This window comes from Equus przewalskii, chromosome 5 (genome assembly GCF_037783145.1).
Source record: "Equus przewalskii isolate Varuska chromosome 5, EquPr2, whole genome shotgun sequence".
Taxonomy (NCBI): domain Eukaryota; kingdom Metazoa; phylum Chordata; class Mammalia; order Perissodactyla; family Equidae; genus Equus; species Equus przewalskii.
The window spans coordinates 29,877,601-29,900,152 of record NC_091835.1 but is presented as its reverse complement, the minus strand read 5'-3'; the positions used below and the strand labels follow the sequence as shown (position 1 = coordinate 29,900,152).

The following is a 22,552-nucleotide window of genomic DNA, read 5'->3' as shown; positions in this document are numbered from 1 at the left end:
GTTTTTAGGGATCATGCCCCCAAAACGAAACAAAAGGGAGCAGAGTTCCAAGGATGAGAGGCAGGGACCAGGGCAGCCTGGAGCCAAGGTCTGGGAGGTGGAAGCAGGACCAGAACCATGGGCGGAGGTGGTGTAGGGGGAGCTAGAGCAACACGGCTCTGACGCAGGCCTGCCAGTGGCTGTGAGAAGTGGGGCCTTCCTAGGGCCACATTCCTATAGCAGCACGGTTGTGGGATTTGATCCTTAGAACAGCACTGGGGAGGAGAAACCGAGTCTGAACCAGCACCTTAGACGAGGGTTTTGCTGGTGCTGGTGGGAGTACCCTCAACTCCAAGCAGAGACAGAAGGGAATCCTCTTGAGGGGAAGCTTTCCCAGGTCAGGCCTGCAGGACTGCCACAGGTTACAAGTAGCTCGGCCTCCCAAACGGAGACTACCGTGCATTGGAAACAGGCCCACGTGAGAGGCACGCAGCAGAAGCAAGGGCCTTAAGATGTACCCTCCCAAGGACTACAGGTGTTGAAACTACCAAAACCAAAATGTAGGAGAGCTATGTTGGAGTAATCACAAGGAAGCATATATGACAAACATGATTAGGAATGAAGAAATAGCCTTAAAAATATGGGACTTTCAGAAATGAAAAAGTGTCTAAGTTGAAAAAAATAAATGCTTAGTGGATTATTCACAGGTAAAGAGAAAATGCATGCGTTTGAAGGATTTATCCAGAATCCTGTGGAGGCTAGAATGAGACGGTCTAACATATGTCTGACCAGAGATGCAGAAAGAGAAAAGGAAGGGCACAGAAGAAAGACAACGGTTACAGAGATAATGTTGGCAAATGTTCTAGAACTGATAAAAGAAATACAAATCCACAGATCCAGGAAGCACAGTATATCCTAAGCAGGATAAATAAAAAGATATCCACATATGGAAACACAGCAGTGAAACTGCAGAACTCCAAAGGCAAATAAATAGATAAATGAATACCCTGAAAGCAGCCAGAAAAGCTAGAACACTGCCAAAGGAGCAGCGGCGAAACTGCTGGCAGATTAAGAGAAGCCAGAAGACAGTGGAAAAACAGTTTCAAAGTGTTGAGGTAAAATAATTTAGAAACGCATTCCCAGCAAAACTGCCATTCAAGATTGAGGACAATGGGCCAGTCTGGTGGCAAAGCAGTTACATTCGTGCACTCTGAATTCGGGTTCACGGGTTGGGATCCCAGGTGCAGACCTAGTGCCATGCGGGAAGCCACGCTGTGGCGGCGTCCCACATAAAGTAAAAGGAAATTGGCACAGATGCTCACTCAGGGACCGTCTTCCTCAAGCACAAAGAGGAAGATTGGAAACAGATGTTAGCTCAGGGCCAATCTTCCTCACAAAAAGAAACAAATAAACAAACAAAAAAAGAATGAGGATGAAACAAAACATTTCTAAAAAAGCATGAACTGAAGCAGTTTACCACTGAGAGACCTACAGTAAAGAACTCTGGGAGGTTCTACTTCAAGAAGAAAGAAAAGGCTCCAGGAGAGAACAGCATGAGACGCTTGAAAGAAAGATAAGCTAATTCCGAACAAGCAATGTCTGTGTCAGATAACAGGAATAGTATCTAATTCACGGGGATAGCAGAGGGGAGGTTTAGATGACAATACAATGGAAGTCAGGGTGGGGGAAGGGCTGTAAGCTCAGGATTCTAAATTCCTTTGTGGATTGGGAGGAGGGTAAAGATATCATTTAATTTATTATTTGACAACTTCATGTGATAAATATGCCTGAGAAAATTGAAGGAGTAATTACTTAAAGAACAGAAACACATCGATAAGTTCCAAACTGATAGAAAAGAAAGAGAAATAACGGGGGAGGGGGCGATTTATCAAAAAAGGAGATAAAGGAAATATAAATACAGTGGGACAAGTAGAAATTTAAAAAATAAGATAATAGCATGTTCAAATACATCAATACAATAAATCTAAATGTGCTTATCTAGTAAAAGAGATTGTTGGCTTGGATGAAAATTAAAAAGCTAGAAGCTATTTTCAAGACATAGAGCTAAAACAAAATGACATAGAAAGTTGGAAGTAAAAGGACGGAAAATATATATATCAGGCAAACACTAGCCAAGAGTATATTGGTATCACTCTATAAATATCAGACAAAATAGACTTAAAATAAAAAGTGTTGTAGGACTAACATGGGTTAAGCAGACATAAAATCAGCAAAGACGTAGAAAATCCAAACAATATAATGACCAAGCTTGATCTTGTGAAGGATCAGAAGTGCCCACCCCAAACGTCTCTCTTTGCCTTGATTACTCTTAAGAACAAAAGACTCTGAAAGAAACTTTGACCTTCCCCCCAACCGCCTAAACGAATTTAAGATGGAAGGCCCGCTCTAGGATGGAGCTAATACCATAAGATAACGTTGTCTACAGAAGGCCCAGCACACACTTAGTTAACAAACATTTGCATTTCCATCTCCATGTAAATTGCCTTCCTAACTTTGAAGCCTCGACCACTACCCTCAACATCCTCCTTTGTCCTTAGCTGCAATAGTATTTAAGGTGGTGTCTTCGGCCATTCTGGTGAGTTGCTCGGTTTTCCTGGGTTTCTCCATGTACACATTATAAAGCTTTGTTTGATTTTCTGTTATTCTGTCTCACGTCAGTTTAATTCTTACGCCAGCCAGAAGGACGTAGAGGGTAGAGAATTTGTCTTCCTCCCCTACTATCTGATGACGTGTGCAGAATTTTTCATCTAACAATTAGAGCACACAGAGTCTTCTCAAGCACACATGGAATATTTCCAAAACTTGATGACATACCAGGCTATGAAAATAAATCTCAACTAATTTCACATAATCAGTACCACATACACCATGTTCTCTGACTGCAAAGCAATTGAATTAGGAATTTATAATAAAAAGATAATTATAAAATACCTATAAATTTGAATGTATTCTATAATGTATTTTTAAAATATATTTCAAATATGTAAAAAATTTATTTTTTAAATAACTTTTAAATGAAAGATCAAAGAAGAAATCACAGGAAAATTTAAAAATATTTAGAAGCAAATGATAATTAAAACACTACCATGACACCAACAACACAGGCAATAAAAGAAGAAATAGATGATTTGAATTACATCAAAATTAAAAACTTCTGTGTATCAAAGGACGCAATCAACAGTGAAAAGACAACCTGTGGAATGGAAGAAAATATTTGCAAATCATATATCTAAAAAGACGTTAATATCCAGAATATATAAAGAACTCCTACAACTCAACAACAAAACAAACAATCTAATTCAAAAATAGGCAAAGAGCATGAATAGGCGTTTCTGTAAAGAAGATCTACAAATGGCCAATAGGCACATGAAAAGATGCTCTACATCACCAATCACTAGGGAAATGCAAATCAAAACCACAATGAGATATCACCTCATATCCATTAGGATGGCTACTATAAAAAAAAAACCCAAAAAATGAGGATATGGAGAAATTTGAACCCTTGTGCACTGTTGGTGGTGGGAATGTAAAACGGTGCAGCCTCTATGGAAGACAGTATGGCAGATGCCCCCCAAAATTAAAAATAGAATTATCAGGGCCAGCCCCGTGGCCAAGTGGTTAAGTTCACATGCTCCGCTTCGGTGGCCCAGGGTTTCGCGGTTTGGATCCTGGGCCTGGACACGGCACCACTCGTCAGGCCACGCTGAGGCGGCATCCCACATGCCACAACCAGAGGCACACACAACTAGAATATACAACTATGTACTGGGGGGCTTTGGGGAGAGGAAGAAGAAAAAAAAGAAGATTAGCAATAGTTGTTAGCTTAGGTGCCAATCTTTAAAAAAAAAAAAGAAGACTTATCAGGGGCCGGCCTGGTGGTGTAGTGGTTAAGTTTGTGCACTCCACTTTGGTGGCCTGGGGTTTGCAGGTTCACATTGCCAGGCGGGGGCCTATACACCACTCATCAAGTCACGCTGTGGTGGCGTCTCACATACAAAATAGATGACAACTGGCATAGATCTTAGCTCAGCAACAATCTTCCTCAAGCAAGAAGAGGAAGACTGGTAACAGATGTCAGCTCAGGGCCAATCTTCCTCACACGCACACACGCACAAATAGAATTATCATATGATCCAGGAATTCCAATTCTAGGTACATACCCCAAAGAATTGAAAGCAAGGTCTCAAAGAGATATTTGCATACCTATGTTCTTAACAACGCTATTCACAATAGCTGAAATGTGGAAGCAACCCAAGTAACCATCAACAGCTGAACGGATAAGCAAAATGTGGTACATCCATACAATGAAATAATACAAAGAAATTGTGCCACATGCTATGAAATGGACGAGTCCATTATAATGTATCTCAGGAGAAGTGTCTAAGAATGTTCACAGCAACATTGTTCATAAAAGTAAAAAACAAGGAAGGAAAACAAAAACTGTAATAACCCAGATAAGATCAGGAGGATGGATAAACAGATATATTGACCCCAAAAACATGATACAGTAACAAAAATGACAAGATACATATGTGACAACCCAGATGAATCTTCAGAGTATAATATTGAATGAAAAAACAAGTTCTAAAAGTCTATATATGAAACTAACTTTATAAATTTCAACAACAAGCAAAACAAAACAATATATTGTTTAAACAGACATGTGCCTGTGTGTACGTGTGTAAATATAAAATAAAACTAAAAAACTAAACAAATAGTCAAAAGATCCAAATAGCGATAAACTCAGACTTCAGGATAGCTATCACCTGGTCAGTGGAGGGACTGGGGGTGAGAAGTGGGGCAGAGGAGGAACATACAGGTAGAGAGAAGTTTGGGAATATTCTAGTCTTTGTGTTGGTGATGTACATACAGGCATTTATTATGTTATAAATGAAATTAAAAATAAAATAAAATAAACACAATCGGGCTGGCACGAGCCTGTGGGGACAGTGCCTCATGATCAGGGGTTATGGCCAAGCCAGCAGCGTGCCCTGAGGGCGGATGCACGTCTATAAATGTGGGTGTGGTCGTGAGAACTGAAGGGCTCACACCTGGATTGTGTTGCTTGCACACAAAGTTGACGCCTCTGGAAGCCCTCATGAGGTAGGATATTGACAGGAATTCTGTCCTGGAGAGACTTGAGGGCCATGTGCGCTGCCTTCAGGCATCTGAAGGACTGTTACATGGAGGAGGGATGACGTTGTTCACTGAGGCTCCAGAGAACAGAAAAAGAACCAATGGCTGGTTGTGGATCTGGGCAGAGCCACAAGCAGGAGCACCTAACAAGGGACCTCCACGGGCTCCAAGGCCCCTTTGTACTCCTAGAGAGAGACTAGCTTTTCCAGTCTGGGGACACAGAGGGGTCCTTCAGGACCTTTCTGATTTCCTGTTTCAGAAAAACAGGGCAGCTTTAAGACCTTCTGGACAGTGTGCTAAAATGGGGTTGGAGTGAAACGTGGAGGTAAATTACTTTAAGTGAGAAGTAAAAAAAAGGTAGAACTCTTGCAAACATAGTGGTAGATGTTTTGGTTTTCTATTTTTCTTAGCGGACAAGGGAGCTTTCCCTACTCCATCTATTAGGTTGGCCAGTAACCTTATAGTAACCTGTGACATTTCCTACATTGCTGTCGAACACTTCAAGTGAGCGTGCCTCATTACTCCAATCGGGATGTAAACTTCTTAAGAATTGTTTTATCCTCCTTTGCATCTTCCATGATGATTTCATAGGACGGGGGTTCAATGTGGGCATTTATTGGCTGGTTACCATGGTGTTCGATGTTTTCATTCATTCATTCATTCAACAGCTATTTACTGAAAATGTGTACATCATGTTGTGAAGAGTGTCAAAGTGTGGGTTGGAGGTGCTTTTGGAGAGAAGAGCCAGCCCATTCACTGGGGGTCTGAGTGCCAGGGTCCATCTTCAATGCCCTATTGCCTCATTCCCAGAGAAGAAGCCCAGAGAATCACGGAGAAACCTGCCAATGTCTCTACCTGGATAGATCCTGAAGAATCCAGTTGAGCTGCCAAAATATTGCCAGGTCAATGTCGGGTCTCTCTGGAAGTTCTCCACAAAAACAGGGTTCAAGGCTTCAGACATGTAGACTCCATTTAAAATATCTGGGTCTAAAGGGTGACATTACAGAAGAAATGCAGGAGAAACTAAATCAGAAGCGACAGTGACCAATTCTTCACCTGTTGAATACAGACACACACACATACACCCCCAGCCTGCAGCGGGTTAGTTTACAACTTTCCTCTACATCTCACTCAGAGAGCTACACTCACGTCCTCTAATCCGGGAACACTGAGTTTTCTCCCCTAGGTTTGTGTAAATAATTTTTCTTCTCCTCCTCAGTCAAGGAGGTTGGAGAATCAGTTTACCACCGTGCAGGGCTTCTCAGGAAAATGGAGGCAAGTCATTAAAATCCACCAGCACCACCCTAGCAACTTCCCAGTGGTCAAGAGAGTGTGGCAGGCCGAGGGCGGGTCGGGAGCTACCTTTGTTGTACACGTTGGTGGGCAGCTGCACGCTGCTGATGGAGGTGTTCACCAGCAGGTTGCTGAAGTGCGCGTTGGACTCGAGGACAAACTCAGCCCCCAGCTCCACGTAGTTGCCATTCTCGTCCCTCTCATTGATGAGGACGGAGTTGTAATAGTCAAACTAGGAGCAGAAGGGGATGAGCCGGACAGAGACAGTGAAGGCACGAGGGACCCGCAGAGGGAGAGAGAGAAGGAGAAATGGCACAAATCAGAGGACTCAGACATGAGAGACGGGTCAGACAGACTGACAGTGTCCATACAAGCACCGTCTGGGGAGAACTCAGGCAGTGATCCACATGATCCAGGGGAAAATACACAGCCAGACAATTGGAGTGGAGGGTTGATTCGATTGGTTATTGATGTAAAAATTGTCTAGATTATTGCTTCTGTTCTCCACTTTGTTTAGCATGTGTGGACACAGCCAGAGTTGGGGACAGACAGGTGGACATAGATTCAAGGAGAGATGAAGAGACAGAGGCAGCCTCATCAGCATCACCAATTTCTTCCAGGGTGGCAGGGCTCCTAGGGACCCAGAACGGTGGGTCGCTGAGCGATGAGCCTGCTCTGTTCAAGATACAGCCTGCGGCCCAGGCCTCAGGCAGGGCCCGTGCCCACTGTGGAGCCAGCCGTCTGGTCTCTGGCTCTTCCGCAGTGTTGGGGGGTCTGTTTGGATTACCACCCTTGGAGTCATAAGCAGACCCTCTTCCCCTCTCCCTACTCCCTCCACACAGCCTGGTTCACTAACCCTAACCTTTGCAGCTCCCCCAGGCCCCCCTATGTCCTGCCCCGTGTCACAACACTTTCTAAAGCACAAATCTGGTCTGTCCCTTCCCTGCTCAATATGCACTGTTCTGGGCTGAATAAAGGCCACATTCCTACCTTTCTATGGTCACTTTCCGCTTCACCATCCCCTGGACACACAGAGCTGACCACTTGTAACTTCCTCGGTTAATCTTGTGTTTGCTTATTTCAGTGTCTTTTCTTCTCCCTCAGTCTAGAAACCCCTTCTCCACACCTTCGTCTGCTCAAATGCCCCTCAGCCCAGGCCTGCCCCAACGCGGTCACCCCGTCTGCAGGGCTTTCTGAGTGCTCCTCCCTTCCCTTCTGGGTGCTTGTGACACTCTGTCCACCCGTCCTACGGACTCGCTACACGCCTTGTACTAAAGATATTTGGTCTATGACCTTCTTGACTTCCTATCTATGCAGCGGCTAGTGCACTGCAGTTGGCTAGTAAATGTCTATGGAATGAGCCGATGGCCACTTTACTCCCCTCCGCGCCCCAGGTCTTGGGAATTGTCTCTCCTACCTGGTCCGGAAATCCCTCCTGAAAAGACTTGAGAGCATTTTGGTATCAAACTATTGTAGGTTCATACAAATCTTGTGCACGTTAAAAGATCGCGTGGTGCCTCCCTCCGCCCCTCCTTATCCTGCACTCAGGTGGCCCTGGCCCTTGGTCAGGTTGGGAGACGAATCATAACACCTCTCAGCAGCATCTCCAGGAGCAGGAGGACTCACCACCAGAGATTCGTTGAATTCGTGGTTCAGGTCAGCCTCCTCGGCAGCCTCTACCAGATTCTGAGGGAAGGAACACAAAGGGGAGACTGAATTGGCAAAAGGAGGCAAGGGTGTCCTCAATAAATTCCTCTCCACGAGAACCGAAAACAGGGACTCAGACAAGAACTTGTGCACAAATGTTCATAGCAGCACTATACACAATGACCAAAAGGTAAATGCGGATTGCCAAGTGTAAAGGCTAATAATCTGTGAAAAGGCCAATCTGAAAAGTCTACAAACTGTACAATTCCAGCTACGTGATGTTGTGGAAAAGGCAAAACTATGGAGATGGTAAAAAGACCAATGGTTTCCAGAGGTTTGTGGGGGGGGATGGATGAACAGATGGAACACAAAAGATTTTTAGGTCAGCGAAACTATTCTGTATGATACAACGATGGTGGATACATGCCCTTATACATTTGCCAAAACCCATGGAATGTACAACACCAAGAGGGAACTCTAAACTGCGGACTTTGGATGATAATGATGGGTCGCTGTAGGTTCTTGGATTATAACAAATGTACCACTCTGGTGCAGAAAGTTGATAGCTGGGGAGGCTGTGTGCTATGGGGGTAGGGGGTATGTGGGAACTCTCTGTACTTTCCTCTGAATTTTCTTGTGAACATAAAACTGCTCTAAAAAATAAAAAGTCTATTAAAATGTTTGTGTGTGTGTATACATATTATTCAATAGGTATATATTCACTTGCCATAAGATGGAGAGAACCCAAATGTCCATCAACAGATGAATGAATAAACAAAGTGTAGGATATCCATACAATGAAATATTATTCAGCTATAAAAAGGAAAGACATTCTGATACATATTCAAATGGGGATGAACTTCGAAAACATTATGCTAAGTAAAAGAATCCAGATACAGAGAGCCACATATTATATGATTCCATTTATGTGAAATATCCAGAATAAGAAAACCCCTTGACAGAGAGCAGATGAGTGGTTGCCAGGAATTCGCGGGAGGAGGAAATGAGGGTCACTGTTTAATGGGTACATGGTTTCTGTTTGAGGGTGATGAAAGTTCTGGAACTAGATAGTGATGATAATTGCACAACATTGTGAATGTACTTAATGCCACTGAATCATACACTTCAAAATGGTAAATTTTATATTATGTGGATTTACCACAATTAGAAGTAAAAAAGGAGGCCACATCAAAGAGCATCATGGGAAGTAAGGAAATTAAAGGAAACACATAATGGAAAGACATCCCATGTTCATGGATTGGAAGAATTAGTATTGTTAAAATGTCCATACCACCCAAAGTGACATACAGATTCAATGCAATCCCTACCAAAATTCCAAGGGCTTTCTTTACAGATATAGAAAAAAAAAATCTTAAAATTCATATGGAACCACGAAGCAATCTTGGGCAAGAAGAACAAAGCTAGAGACATCACATTTCCTAGTTTCAAACTATATTACAAAGCTATAGTAATCAAAGCAGCATGGTAGTGGCATAAAAACAGACACATAGGACAATGGAACAGAAGTGAGAGCCCAGAAATAAATTCACACATCTACAGTCAATTGATCTTCAGCAAGAGTACCAAGAACACACAATGGGGACATGATAGCCCCTTCAATAAATGGATATCTGTATGCAGAAGAATTAAATCGGACCCATATTTCACATCGTATAGAAAAATCAACTCAAAATGGATTAAAGACTTAAACGTAAGACCTGAAACCACAAAACTACTAGAAGGAAACATATGGAAAAACCTTCTTGACATTGGTCTTTTTTTGGATATGGTACCAAATGCATAGGTAACAAAAGCAAAAATAGACAAATACAACAAACTAAAAATCTTCTGCACAGCAAAGGAAACAATCAACAGAATGAAAAGGCAACCTATGGGCCGGGAGAAAACATTTGCAAACCATATATCTGATAAGGGATTAATATCCAAAATATGTAAGGAACACCCACAATTCAATGGCAAAAAAACAACCGGATTTTAAAAGTGGGTGAAGGACCTAAATAGACATTTCTCCAAAGAAGACATACAAATGACCAACAGATATATGAAAAGGTGCTCAACATCACTAATCATCAGGGAAATGCAAATCAAAACCACAATGAGATATAACCTCACAGCTGTTAGGATGGCTACTATCAAAAAGACAAGAAATAAGTGCTGGCGAGGATGTGGAGCAAAGGGAACCCTTGTGCACTGTTGGTGGGAATGTAAATTGATGCAGCCACTATGGAAATCAGTATGGAGGTTCCTCAAAAAATGTTAAAAATACAACCACCATGTGATCTGGCAATCACACTTCAGGGTATATATCCAAAGGAAATGACGTTAGCATCTTGAAAAGATATCTGTACTCCCAAGTTCATTGTAGCATTATTCACAACAGCCAAGATACAGAAACAACCTAACTGTCCAACAGATGAATGGATATGTGAGATACATATATATATATACACACACAAACACACACATATATATAATGGGATATTACTCAGTCTTAAAAAAAGAAGGAAATCCTTTCATTTGTAACCACATGGATGAATCTGGAAGACATTAAGTGAAATAAGCCAGATGTAGACAAATAAATACCTCCTGACCTAACTTCTATGTGAAATCTAAACTAGTAAAACTCAAAGAAACAGAGAGTAGAGTGGTGGTTCCCAGGGCCTGGGGGCAGGGCAAAATGGGCAGATGTTGGTCAGGGGTACAAAGTTTCAATTGTACAGCAATGTGACTTTAGTTGACAATATTGTATGGTGTACTTGAAATGTGCTAAGGGGATAGATCTTGAGTGTTCTCACCACACACACAAAAATATATAAATAGGAAAATGGTAACTGTGTGAGGTGATGGGTGTGTTGGTTGGCTTGGTTGGGTGAATATTTCACAATGTGTATGTACCATATCATACGGTCATTAGGTTGTACACCTTAAATATATATAATTTTTGATTACCAATTGTACCTCAATAAATGTGGGGGCGAAAAAAGAAGACCTGAGCTCCTTTTCTGGCTTTGTCAGGGGGCAAGCCACTGAGGCTCTCCGGGTCTCTATTTGTGCAACTGTAAATTGAGTAGAAAATCCTTGCCTTCCCCCTCCCAACCCCCAAGTCCCAGGATGTGATGAAGAAATGTCACAGAGCAAAGATGATGTTAGAGCTGCTTTGCAGGCAGTTTCTCCATGGGACCCCCGAATAAGTGTCAGTGGCTGTGGCCCCACAGGACCCCCAGCAGGGAGCGGGGACTGGCGCTTGGAGGTCGGCAGAGCAAGTGCTCCTTTGGGTGCTTTCTGCAGTTGAAGCCGTGGGAAGGAGCCTGGGGAGCCCAGAGCCCTGGCCTCTGGGTATGTGCCAAGAGTACCTGTGCTCTAGTATCACAAGCACCAGCACCTGCAGTGGTCCATTCCTGCATCCCGTGCCTGTGCTCTGCCCGGGGAGGTGGTTTAACCAGCATTGCAGACTGAGGCAGGTGTTTGCTGGTGCAGGTTGTGTGTGAGGTCAGTGCCCTCCTGCTGTGGCCCAGGATGGGCCCTCCTGTCCCTAAGTATCTTCTTGTTGCTTCCTGATGCTAAGATCCCTTGCCCCTAAGCCTGGAGAAAAGAGGCTGCCAATTGTAATGCCTGGGAAAGAAGGCCCCAGCGACTTTGACCCTAGATTCCTCCCAGGCTGTGGGCTTCGATGGGGCAGATGGGGAGACAGGCAGGCACACGGCAGGCTGCAGCTTGCCTTCCCAACACCTCAGCCAGCCCACCCAGACCTCAGCGCTGGCCTCAGCCTCCCCTGCGCGGTCTACCACCCCGGCCCCATCTCCTCTCTCTTGTTCTCCTGGCTGCCCAAAGGGAGTCCTTTTGGGGACAATATTGATCTTGGATGGCCAGATGTCTGTCTGGGTGGGGCAGGAACTGTGTCTCTCCAACCAGCCAGGTCCCCACAGGTATGCCAAGGAAGTGTCATGTTCTGATTCTACCAGGGCAAGCCAGGCTTGGTGGAGGTGCAGTGATGGAATCAGCTGAGCGTGAGGCCCACCACTGTGAGCACCTCTGCTGCCTGGGCAGCCCGCAGAGCACTTGGGTACCACAAAGCTGGGTCGTATGGCAGAAGGGGAGGAGGAGGGGAAGGAGAAAAGGACAGAGGAGAGAAGGGAGAGCAGAGGGAGGGAGCCTTGCTTTGCATGCTCTCTATCCAGCTATACTCCCACCCATCCACCACCCACCCGTCCAACCATCCGCTCATTCAGCAGGTGACTCCTAAGGCCTCACTCTGTAGCAGTCACTGACTATGAGGTGGTGATGCACAGTCCAGTCCCTCTCGACACTGTAGGTTGATCCTACTGTGTGGGGCGTCTCTCCCTACGGCAGAGCTCAAGTGCCTGCCTCTCCCGTCTCCGTTGCTTCCCACCATTTCCTCCTTTGCAAGGATCTTTTGGCTCATGGGGATACAGGCAGGCGTTTGCGAGGTAGCAAAAAGGATGATGTGGGTGGGAGGGTGACTCATCAGTGAGGGTCATTTTGCTGTCACGGGAGCCGAGGAGGAGTCCCCCCATGGATCATAGGCCCTGGAGCACCTTGACAGCCTCCACTTTCCTGCGCAGCATGGTCTCCATGGCCTCTGAGAACTTCCTCACCAGCTCCAGGCCATCCACCTCCTTGATCTTCAGACTGGGCTCCACATCCTTGTATTTCTGTTCAGGGAAGTGGGAGAGATGGTCACCTGTGTCTCGGATGTGATTACGCATGGCCTCTGTCCTCTCAGCTGGAGCACTCACACTAGTGAAACCCTGTCTACCCAACCAGGGGCAAGGACAGCCCTTCCTGCCACGTATCATCTCCTCCACTAACAATAATAGCTGTCTTTTATCAAATGTCCTCTCTGTTCCACGGACTCTGGACACATTGAAGTTAATAGCCTTAAGAGGGAGTAGACTGAGGCTCAGAGAGGTCAATGAACTTGGCCAAGGTCACACAGCCAGTGAACCGGGGACCTGGGATGGGCCAGGTTTCCCAGACTTCCATGTTCTTTGTGCAGTCATGCAGCCTCCCTGGGGCGGCTCACATGGACTGTGAGACATCAGTTCATCTTTGCCGACGCCTCGTGATGTCAGTGTGCCCTGCTTGCATCCACGTGAGCCTCGAGTCTCCCTGTCCAGGCAGAGCTCAGTGGCTGCAGGAGTTGACACCACCTGACAAACTGCCCACCAGCCCAGGAGAGTTGAGAGCTGGGTTCCAGTTTCTTCTCCGGGCCTGTGGGAGACAATCTCTCACAGAGTGTGTCTATAATCAACGTCCAGTGACCCAGTTCAGCAACCTACTGGCCATGTGACCTTAGGGAGTTAGTCACTTTTCTCATGTGTAAGATGTGACATTTGCAGGCTTTAGAGAGCGCTCTAGAATGCATGGAGAATACTGTACACAAAACGGCTGCATGATTACTGCTCCACCTTCCTCACCTGGGCTGCAGGGCATGATGGGAAGATGGGATGGAATGGTGTCTGGAGTGGAGGAGCGCCGTGTGGGTGGAAGGGGGTGTGATCTGTCATTGCTACAGTCACCTGTGGCGACCCACCCCGGCTTCTCCCACCCCCTCCATGCAGAGGAGCTGCGGGGGTTGGGGCAGAGGCAGTGGCTGCAGTGGGGTCACCTGTAGGCGGAAATGCCTGAGACTTACTTTTAGCAATGTTTAGAAAATGGTGAAGATCATACTCATGTCATGAAGTTGTGGTGAGAATTAAATTCTGAATATAAGGCTCTGAGCAAATGATAATGGTAGACAATGGCAAGCTGTTATTAAATCTGGTCTGGGAGTTATAAATGTTGGAGGAAAATGAGGTTGTTTATAATCTAGTAAGAGGACAGGCTAGGTGTCAGTCTGCAAAGAAAGCAGTTAATAAATGGGGCGAGGGGCTTGGCACATTGTCCTGTTCCTGCCCAGGAGCCAGGCATGGGCTCAGACCTTGGCGAGGGTCCCATTTGGGTCTCCAGTCCCCCCGGACATGCTGGGGGTCCTGAGACTGGAGGTAAGGAAATCTCTCCCTGCTTTCTTGCTTTCCACAGGCCCATCACCTGCTTTTCCTGCCTGAGCAGCCCCCGCAGGGCTCTCAACACGGCTGGCCCGGCCACCTGAGGCCCCTCTTGCCTGCCCCTCCTGCCTTCCCCTCCCTGTTCACAGGTGTCAGGCCTGCATCCCAGTCTGCTGGCTCCAGTTCCCTCTCCCTTTTGTTCTTCACAGTCCCAATGCCCCCTAATGAGTCTCTTGCCTGTCTATTCCATCTCGGCATCAGCTTCCCAGGGATCTGAGCTGACACCACGCTCTTGGCCACCCCTCTGTACTGCCCCCACTGACTTGCTCTGTGACTTGGGCAAGTTGTTCTCCTCCCTGGGTCTCACTCTCCCCATCTGAAAGTGAGGAGATTGGATTAGATGATCTCCAAGACCCCTCACGGCCTTTTGGGGATTCTCTTCTGGAAGGGCCACCTGACTCCCTGCTGACTGCCCTCTGACCCCTGTGAGCTCCCCGGAAGGGGTTACTGACCTTCTGCAGCAGGAGCGAGCCTGAGTATTTGGTCACAGTCTTATACAGGTCCCCACCAAAGGTGTCCGCCCACAGCTTCACCCTGTACACACACACAGATACAGAGACACTTGCACAGATGCACACAGATATGCACACAGAAGACAGGTGTCTATACTCAGACACCTACTGATGCACACACACACAAACACCCACAAACAGAGACCTACATAATATATACAGATATGCGTGTATATACATAGACGTACACACACGAATGCATACACACTGACGAACACCCAGAAAACACAAAGAGCTACTGTCCCCCCAGCCAGTGCAGGGGACTCGGAGGACCGGGGCCCAGAGGCTGCTCTGTGTGCACAGGACACCCTGGGCTGGGTCTCCCGCTGAGGCGCAGGGGCAGGGTCAACGAACCCCGAACCAAAGCCTGACCCCAGGCCCCCAGGGGCTGCGGTTTGTGGGTGGAGAACGGAGAGGAGCGAAGGAGGGGAAGAGGCTGTGCCCACGCCAGCACAGGGCAGGGAGGACCCGGGGCACGGATGCAAGTGCTGCCTGGGCATGGCTGCAGCTCCTCCACGGGTTGTTGCCTCCAGCATGTCCTGCTCAGGGCCACCGTGGGTGCTGAGTCCTCTGCTGAAACCTCAGAGGCAGCGTGGGGCAGACAGGCAGAGGAAAGGCTCTGAGCTGCTCCCGCTGGGCCAAGGGCTGGCTGGGCACGAGGGCCCCCACCCTGGTGCAGGCTGCCCAGCGGGGATACCTGACCTCTTGTCCGACCCCCAAAGGGCACTGAGTTCTCGCCATCTGGGCTGGCTGGCAGGCGCCTGCGGTGGGCATAAAGGACTGTCTGAGCCTCTGTAGCTGGAGCAAAAGGAGTTTGCGTGCGTGGCCGTGTCAAGGTCGGCATTCAGTCAGTCCCTCAGTCAGTGTTTACTGCGGCCTCCCGCGAGCCGGGCCCGCACACGGTGCTGGGGCCACACTGGGGTCCTGACCTCTGTGAAGGCCCCCTTGAGGGACAGCCCTTCCCATACAGGGAGCATAGGACGCGTTGGCTGGGTCGCCAGCAAAGCCCTGGAGGGGCAGCGGTGGCGAGGGACGGCTTCCCGGGAGAGGCGGGGTCTGGGTGCAGTGTTGGAAGTTTGGAAGGGTCTAGCCGGACAAAGAGAATTCCAGGCAGAGAGAAGAGAAGAGCTCGGAGGGGTCAAAGATGACTTCCAGTTTTCTAGCTTGGGCATTCGAGCTGAAGGCGGTGTGATGGATAAACTTAAGACGATCAGGAAGCTCAGGGGGAGCATGTCGGGGAGGGCGCAAGGTCATGGTGCAGCCTGGGAAGCAGAATGGGAGGTTCCTGCTGCAGCGCTATGGGGAAGGGTGCGCTGGCCAGGTTGTGTACTGCACAACTCTAGAAGGCACCAATCTCTGCGTCTTGAAAGACACAAACTTGAACAGATGATGTTTAGGAAGAGCTATCCACAGGCCACGGATGTCTGAGTCTAACAGGCAGAGGCAGGGCTGAGAGTCATTAGTACACGGGTCGGGGGTTGAAATTCTGAGGGAAGATGGGCTCTCTCAATGACAGCGCATAGCCTGAGAAGATCTGAGGGGATGACAAGCCCTGGGGAGCACCAACAATCTCAGGGGCAGGCAGAGGGAAGGGAGCCCTGAGAAAGATGAAAGGTAGCGGGCGCCCGGGAGACCCGGGAGGGCACAGCGCTACGGAAGTTGAGGCGCTGAGATCCAAGGAAAAGGGGGAGGCTGGCATCCAAAACAAGAGTCCAGGGAGAGGAGGCCGGAAGCATCCACCGAATCTGGCAACGAGACTCCGGTGAGCTTGGCAGGGCAGATTTGGGAGGACAGTAGGGGCCAGGGCGGGGCGAGGCGGGGGCTGAGTGGGAGGGAGGGCCGGCTTGACAGCAGAGAGGTTCGGAGTCTTTGGGGTGGGAAAAACTGAGAAGGATCCAGTTGTGGGGGCGGTTAAAGGCCTGGGCTAAGGGGGGGGGGGGCGGTGGCTGTGGGCTGTTTGTGGGCCGTCAATCCCAGCCGACTCCTTCAAGGTTTTGTGTAGGTGGTCCCCTCTGTGGCTCTCCCCAGGGAAGCCCTGGATCCCAGCCACCTCTGCTGGGCACTCAGCCTGTGCCCAGAGTTCGCCTTCTCCCATTGGTGTGTGCTCCAGGCATGCAAATCATCCCCCCCTCAGCAGCGGGCAGTCTCACGCTGGCAGTGGGGGACGGTCAGCCGCGGCCAGGCTGACTGGAGCTCAAATTCCGGCACTTCCGTTTACTGGCTGCGGGAACTTGGCGAAGCTGCCCAACCTCTCTGAGCTATTTCCTCAGCTGCAGAACGGGGGGTGCTGTTACCCACCCCTGCATGTCTGTGTGGACCCCAGGCATCCTGTGTAAGGCACCTAACACAGCGCCAGGCGTATAAAAAAGCAGAGGCTGTGCAGCTAGATGGAAACGATGCTGCTCAGCAAGGCTGAGAACACACACTGCAATCGCTCAGGCTCCCTGGTCCCCACTTCCACTAGGATGGGAGGTTACTGTTGGTCTGGTGGCCTGTCATGCTGGACTCAGAGATGGACTGAGTAGATAACCCTCTTTTGTCTGGAGTGCTCTGCTCCCCACGGGTTGGAAGTTTCTATAATAGCGCCACAGAGCTAAGGACTAAAAGCCAAACACCCCAGAGGGGTCACACAGTAATTTAAATTTATACCAAAGTATAAATGACTGATACCAGATCCTTTCCTGGAGCTGGTCTTAATGACAGGACGTAGAACGGGGCCTGGAAGGAGGCAGAAAGGCGCAGAACGGGAAGATTCAGGCTACCAACGTGCCAGTGTTCCCAGTTCCTGGTTGCAGGAGCCATTTTGTGGGTTTAGAACTGCTTCACTCTTTCAGATTGTCAAAACCCAAACTCCCTAACAAATCCTCGGGGAGCCGCGATGATCACTTAGAGCCAGCACGGCTCCCGCTCCCGGTCGCCTGACCGCAGCGATCGATCATCCCCAGGAGCGTCCCGCCGGGCGCGGGGCCTGAGCGCAGCTCGGCCTGAAACCGTCCGGCGTCCGGGGGGCGCGCGGGACTCCAAACTGGGGGCGCTCTGGGGAAGAGAGGAGGGTACAGCAAAGGTCTTCACAGCGAGAGAGGGAGAGTGGGCAGTGGAGCCCCCAGGGGAGAGCCTGGAGGGAAGTCGGAGGAGGAGGAGGAGAGCGTTAGGTCTGCGGGGGGCGGGGGGGGGGGTGGGCAAAAGGGTTTCCGGGGTGGGGGCTGAACTTGATGCTTACATTTCCAGAGGAATCTCGGCCTGCCCCCACGCGGGGGACGGGGAGGTGCTGGACAGCAGCAGCCACAGCATGACAGCGGTCTTCGGCAGGGAGGCCCAGCGCATCCTGCCGTGGGCGGACCTGGTGTCTGGTGGAGCCCGGGGAGTCCCGGCAGGATGCCCGCGCTGGGACCGCGAGCCGCAGAGGAAAGAGCAGCCTCAGACACGAGCCCTGTCTGCCTGTCGCTCGGATCCTTGGGAGGTCCCCACGCCTTGCGCCTTGCAGGTGCTGGCTAGCCTGGGGTCCCCTGGCGCTCAGGCGGATCCTGGGGCAGGGCCCGGGGCGAGGGGTGTGCTCTCCGCCCTGCCGATGAGCAGGCTCCAGGAGGGGCTGCCAGTGCGCCCAGGGAGGTGGTGACAAAATGAGCCCGTTAATCCACTGGCCTCTCTTCTAATCCCCGCCTGACTGCAGGGAGAGGGGCTGGCAGGGTGACCTCAACAGGATTACCCCCATTTCAGGACACTGGGCTCGGCTCCTTCTGTTGGGGATAGGAGCACACCCCTTGCATTAAAGAGGCAGACCTGTTCGTGGAGGCCTGCTCTTTCCGGCCCGAGGGCAGGAGGATGCTGTGCACGTTGTGAGGCTGGACCCAGGACAACAGCTGTTTGTCCCTCACTCCACATTACTAAGCGCCATTACACATCCTCTCTTTAAACATACAGTCCTGGGAGGTTGGGGTCATCATCCCTACTTTCAGGGCCCTGGAGGCACAGGGAGGCTAGGGGACAGAGCTGACTCACTCTGGCTCATATCTCCAGTCCTGCTGCCTTTGGCCAGGTCAGAAACTGTGTATACATGCCAGGGCCCCCACATCTCACCTGCTCCTGGTTCTAGGCTCTGGACGCATTCGAGGTGAAGCCAGGGAAGCCGCAGGGCCCCTCCCTCGCATAGCATGTTCCTAATACACGCCAGAGTGTGAGTCCCACCACGGCTGGCTAAGGCCTCTGGCTCTCTCCGTTCCAGCTTCTTCTGTCCCATCTCCCCTGGCTGGGTGATGTTTGAGTGGCTGTGGGCATTTGGAGGATCCAGCTAAGGGGAAGCTGAGGCGGGTAAGCATTTAATGTGGGCTCAGTGGGATAATTTCCACAGCTCACCGTTGCTTCCTTGCATGGACAAGTCATCTCCAGCCATCCTGGTGTGGGACTGGTTTCCGGGAACCCGCATCACCCAGCGCGAGTCGCCTGCATCAGGAGCCCAGGGGCAGCACCTGGCCTTGACCCAAGTGAGGGTCCTGCAGTGCCTTAGCTGGGAGCATGTGGGAGGGGAGGGCAGAGGAAAGTCTGGAAGACAGAGCCAGAAGCTCGTCCGCAGACCTGCTAGCAGGGGGCTGGGTTCCCACGATGACCCGGCCGGGACGGGGCTCTCCCGTGGGGGAAGGAGTCCATGTCCAGTGTGCGGCTTAACTCGCCACGCATGGGCCTCCCCTGCTGACCAGAGTTATGCAAAACAGAATTTGATAAAAATTCTTGTGTTTGTGGGCCCAAAGTGGTAATAGTACCACCTGAGCACTGGGGGTGACGTCACAGTTTCCACCCCAGCCAGGGTGCTGCTCCGAGTGCCCGATGCACTGCGGCCTGACACAACCTGCTGGTTCCAGCAAAATGGCATGCAGAATGGCCACCCGCACAGAGAAATGCCTGGAGAGGCAAGTGTCCTAGTGACGAACTCCCCCGCACACACTTCAGTAAGTCAACGTTGTAGCATCAGAGGAATCTGGTTACACAATTATGTGGCTCAATACAACGTGGCAGGGATTTTTTTTTTCCTGAGGAAGATTCACCCTGAACTAACATCTGTTGCCAATCTTCCTCTTTTTGTATGTGAGCCACTGTCACAGCATGGCCACTGACAGACCAGTGGTGTAAGTCCCCACCTGGGAACCGAACCCAGGCTGCTGAAGCAGAGCACGCCAAACTTAACCACGAGGCCAGCAGGGCTGGCCCGGCAGTGATTTTTAAAGGCGTCTGAATTGTTCCTGTGCCTGCGTTAATTTCAGGTAAATTTTTGAGGATTACAAATCATACCAAATTTAGAAAAAGTACTACAGAGGTGTGTGGGGCAATTAATAAATAAAAAGAATATGTAATTTTTCTAGATTTTGTGATGTGTGTGGTGTTCATCAACTTTTTAAAATTTGCAATTTGGAGTGATTTTTTTCATCCTAAATAAATTTTCACTTTTACATCTATTTTTGTATTTGTAGTTTGTATTCTTTTCCTAGTAGGGATGACCACCCCCAATGACACAAGCTCCTGAGCCCCAGACCCGCTCCTGCCATTCAGCGCCTGCTCCTGGCAGACCTGACTCCTCCTGGGTGTTGGGCACGGGCGCCGCTCAGAAAGCTCTGTCCGTGCCCATTTTGCGCATGTCATTGACACCGTGGTGGCCGGGTCCCCCCAGCCCCGTAGACCTGCTGAGGAAGCCTTCCAAGTGCTTGGAATGACAAATACTGACGTTAGAATGGTGGGTAAAGTAATAGCCTGTCTTTTTACAGACCTACCGAGGCAGCGCACCCCACACGTGCCCTCACCAGCTGTTCTGAGAAAACACCTTTTCAACAACTCAGAATCGAGTTTGCTATGTCCGCGTCGTTGCCTGGCCAGCTCTGGCGTCTGCGGACCGCGGCCCCTCTGACCGGGGTCCACCATGAAGCACTGGGGCTTGTGGAAGGAGCCGGGGGAGGAGGGCAGGGCAGAGGACTTCAGAGAAGGGATTTCTTCGCAGGAATAGAGTGAAACGTGGGAGCAGAGCCTAGAGCTAAGGAATTTTCAGTCCTTAAGAGAGACCTTGGAAACTCAGAACCTTCAGGGGCACCCCCCTCGCTGCAGGCCAGGGAGGCTGTCGCTCCTGCTGGGTGGGAGGGAAGCTGTGTGGTCTGTCTGGGCTCTGAGGGGAGGAGGACTCCGGCTGTCTCTGGGTCAGTCCTACATCTCAAACGCCTAATGATTTAATCCAACCTAACCCACTTCCCTGGGGATCTGCTTGGGGCGAGCCCCTCACCAGGCCCTGGGGGCGAGGTGCCTGGAGCTAGCATGGTGGGGAAGAGAGCAAGCTCCTTGGACTGGCCGGGCTCTCCACCCCACACCACTGGGCCTCTTCGGGGGCCCCCGGCTCGACTCTCCCTGTAGTGCTCAGGGCTCTACAGAGAAACAGAACCAACAGGACACGTGGAGAGAGAGAAAGAGCTTTATTATACGGCATTGGCTCACACAATTAAGGAGGCTGACGCACCGGAAGCTCTGCGGTGGGCAAGCTGGAGACCCAGGAGAGTGGGTGGGGTGGTTCCAGGCCAGAGGCTGGCAGGCTTGAGACCTAGGGAAAACTGTCATGATTCAATTTGGTGCAAAGGAAGGAAAACACCAACATCCCAGCTCAAAGGCTGTCAGGTAGGAGGAATTCTTCCTTACTCACAGCAGAGGTCAGCCTGTGTTCTTTGCAGGCCCTCAACTGATTGGATGAGGCCCCCCCACATTAAGGAGGGCAGTGTACTTTACTCAAGTCTGTTGATCTAAATGTAAATCTCATCCAGAAACACCTTCACAGACACAGCCTCACAGCTCCAGCAGTGACCACTTCTATCCTGTGACCTGAAAGGAGGTGACAACTCGGCTGCCCCTAAGCCCTGGGTGACCCTAGTGTTTTCTCTACATCCACACCTTTGAAAAGAAATTTCCTCCCATCATCCCACTGTGAGCCTCCCGCCCAGCTCCTGCTGGGCCTCTGTCTGACCACTAGCCTCCTTGCCTCTGCTCTCCCCTTCCAGTCTGTTCCTAACACGGCAACCAAGGGCTCTTTCTAGAGCGTAATCAGACCACATCACTTCTGTGCTCGGAGGCCCGCAGTGCCTGCCCATCCTACCTAGAGTAAAGGCCAAATTTCCACCACAGCCACAAGGCTCTCCGTGAGCTGGAGCTGGCTGCCTTCCAGGCCTGTCTCCTCTGCCTGCCCTTACTCATGGCCCCCCGACAGCGGCATCTTGCTGTTCCTTGAGCATGCCAGGCCTGTGCCCAGCTCAGGGCCTTTGAGTTTCCAGCACGCCACCGCCCCATGCCCCAGCTCTGCTTGCGCTGCTGTCCGCTGGGGGCCAGCTCTTTCTTTTCCACCAGGTCTCTGTCAGTCAGGGGCCCTGGCATGAAGAGACGGCATGCTTATATTGGGTGACTTGAAAAGAGTTTAATAAAGGGACTATTTACAGAGGTCTGGACAGAGTATATGGAGGAAGCCACAGGGACACTGGAGTATCCTGCGCTGCAATGAGCAGGGACCCAATCACTGGGCCTGACAGGACGAGGGGGAGGGAAAGTCGCTGGAACTCGGAAAGAGAGTGAGCTGCGTGGAGACAGTGGTTCTAGGGGGACTGCAGCCTCAGGATGCAGCCAGCCCGTGGTGGTCCCACTCCTGCCCCCACCCAGAGGGGGCTGCAGAGGGGGCTGCAGGAGTAAAGGCCCCAGCCCCTCTCCCCCTCCCGCTGACCCCCTGTGGGGGCTCCCAGCTGTTAGAGTGGACCGAAGGCTGAGGGAAGGAGCCTCAGTGCGCTCCAGCCCAGTCCTCCTCCCAGGGCCCGGGGCGGGCAGGTAGACGGAGGAGTAGATGGAAGACATCCAGCGTAAGATCTT

General features: G+C 50.0%; 1 protein-coding gene across 1 annotated transcript in view; it reads right to left on the bottom strand.

Moving 5' to 3' along the window:
- Nucleotides 1-18,117, bottom strand: part of CACNA2D4 (calcium voltage-gated channel auxiliary subunit alpha2delta 4) — a 105,415-nt gene extending 87,298 nt beyond the window's left edge. The window contains exons 1-6 of the mRNA XM_070620353.1: nt 17,898-18,117; nt 14,618-14,699; nt 12,654-12,770; nt 8,056-8,115; nt 6,499-6,661; nt 5,992-6,123 (exon numbers count right to left, since the gene is read on the bottom strand). Of these exons, the coding sequence (XP_070476454.1) occupies nt 5,992-6,123; nt 6,499-6,661; nt 8,056-8,115; nt 12,654-12,770; nt 14,618-14,699; nt 17,898-18,001 (658 nt within the window). The 5' untranslated portion in view covers nt 18,002-18,117. The remainder of the gene's footprint in view (nt 1-5,991; nt 6,124-6,498; nt 6,662-8,055; nt 8,116-12,653; nt 12,771-14,617; nt 14,700-17,897) is intronic.
- Between the last annotated feature and the right edge of the window lie 4,435 nt (nt 18,118-22,552).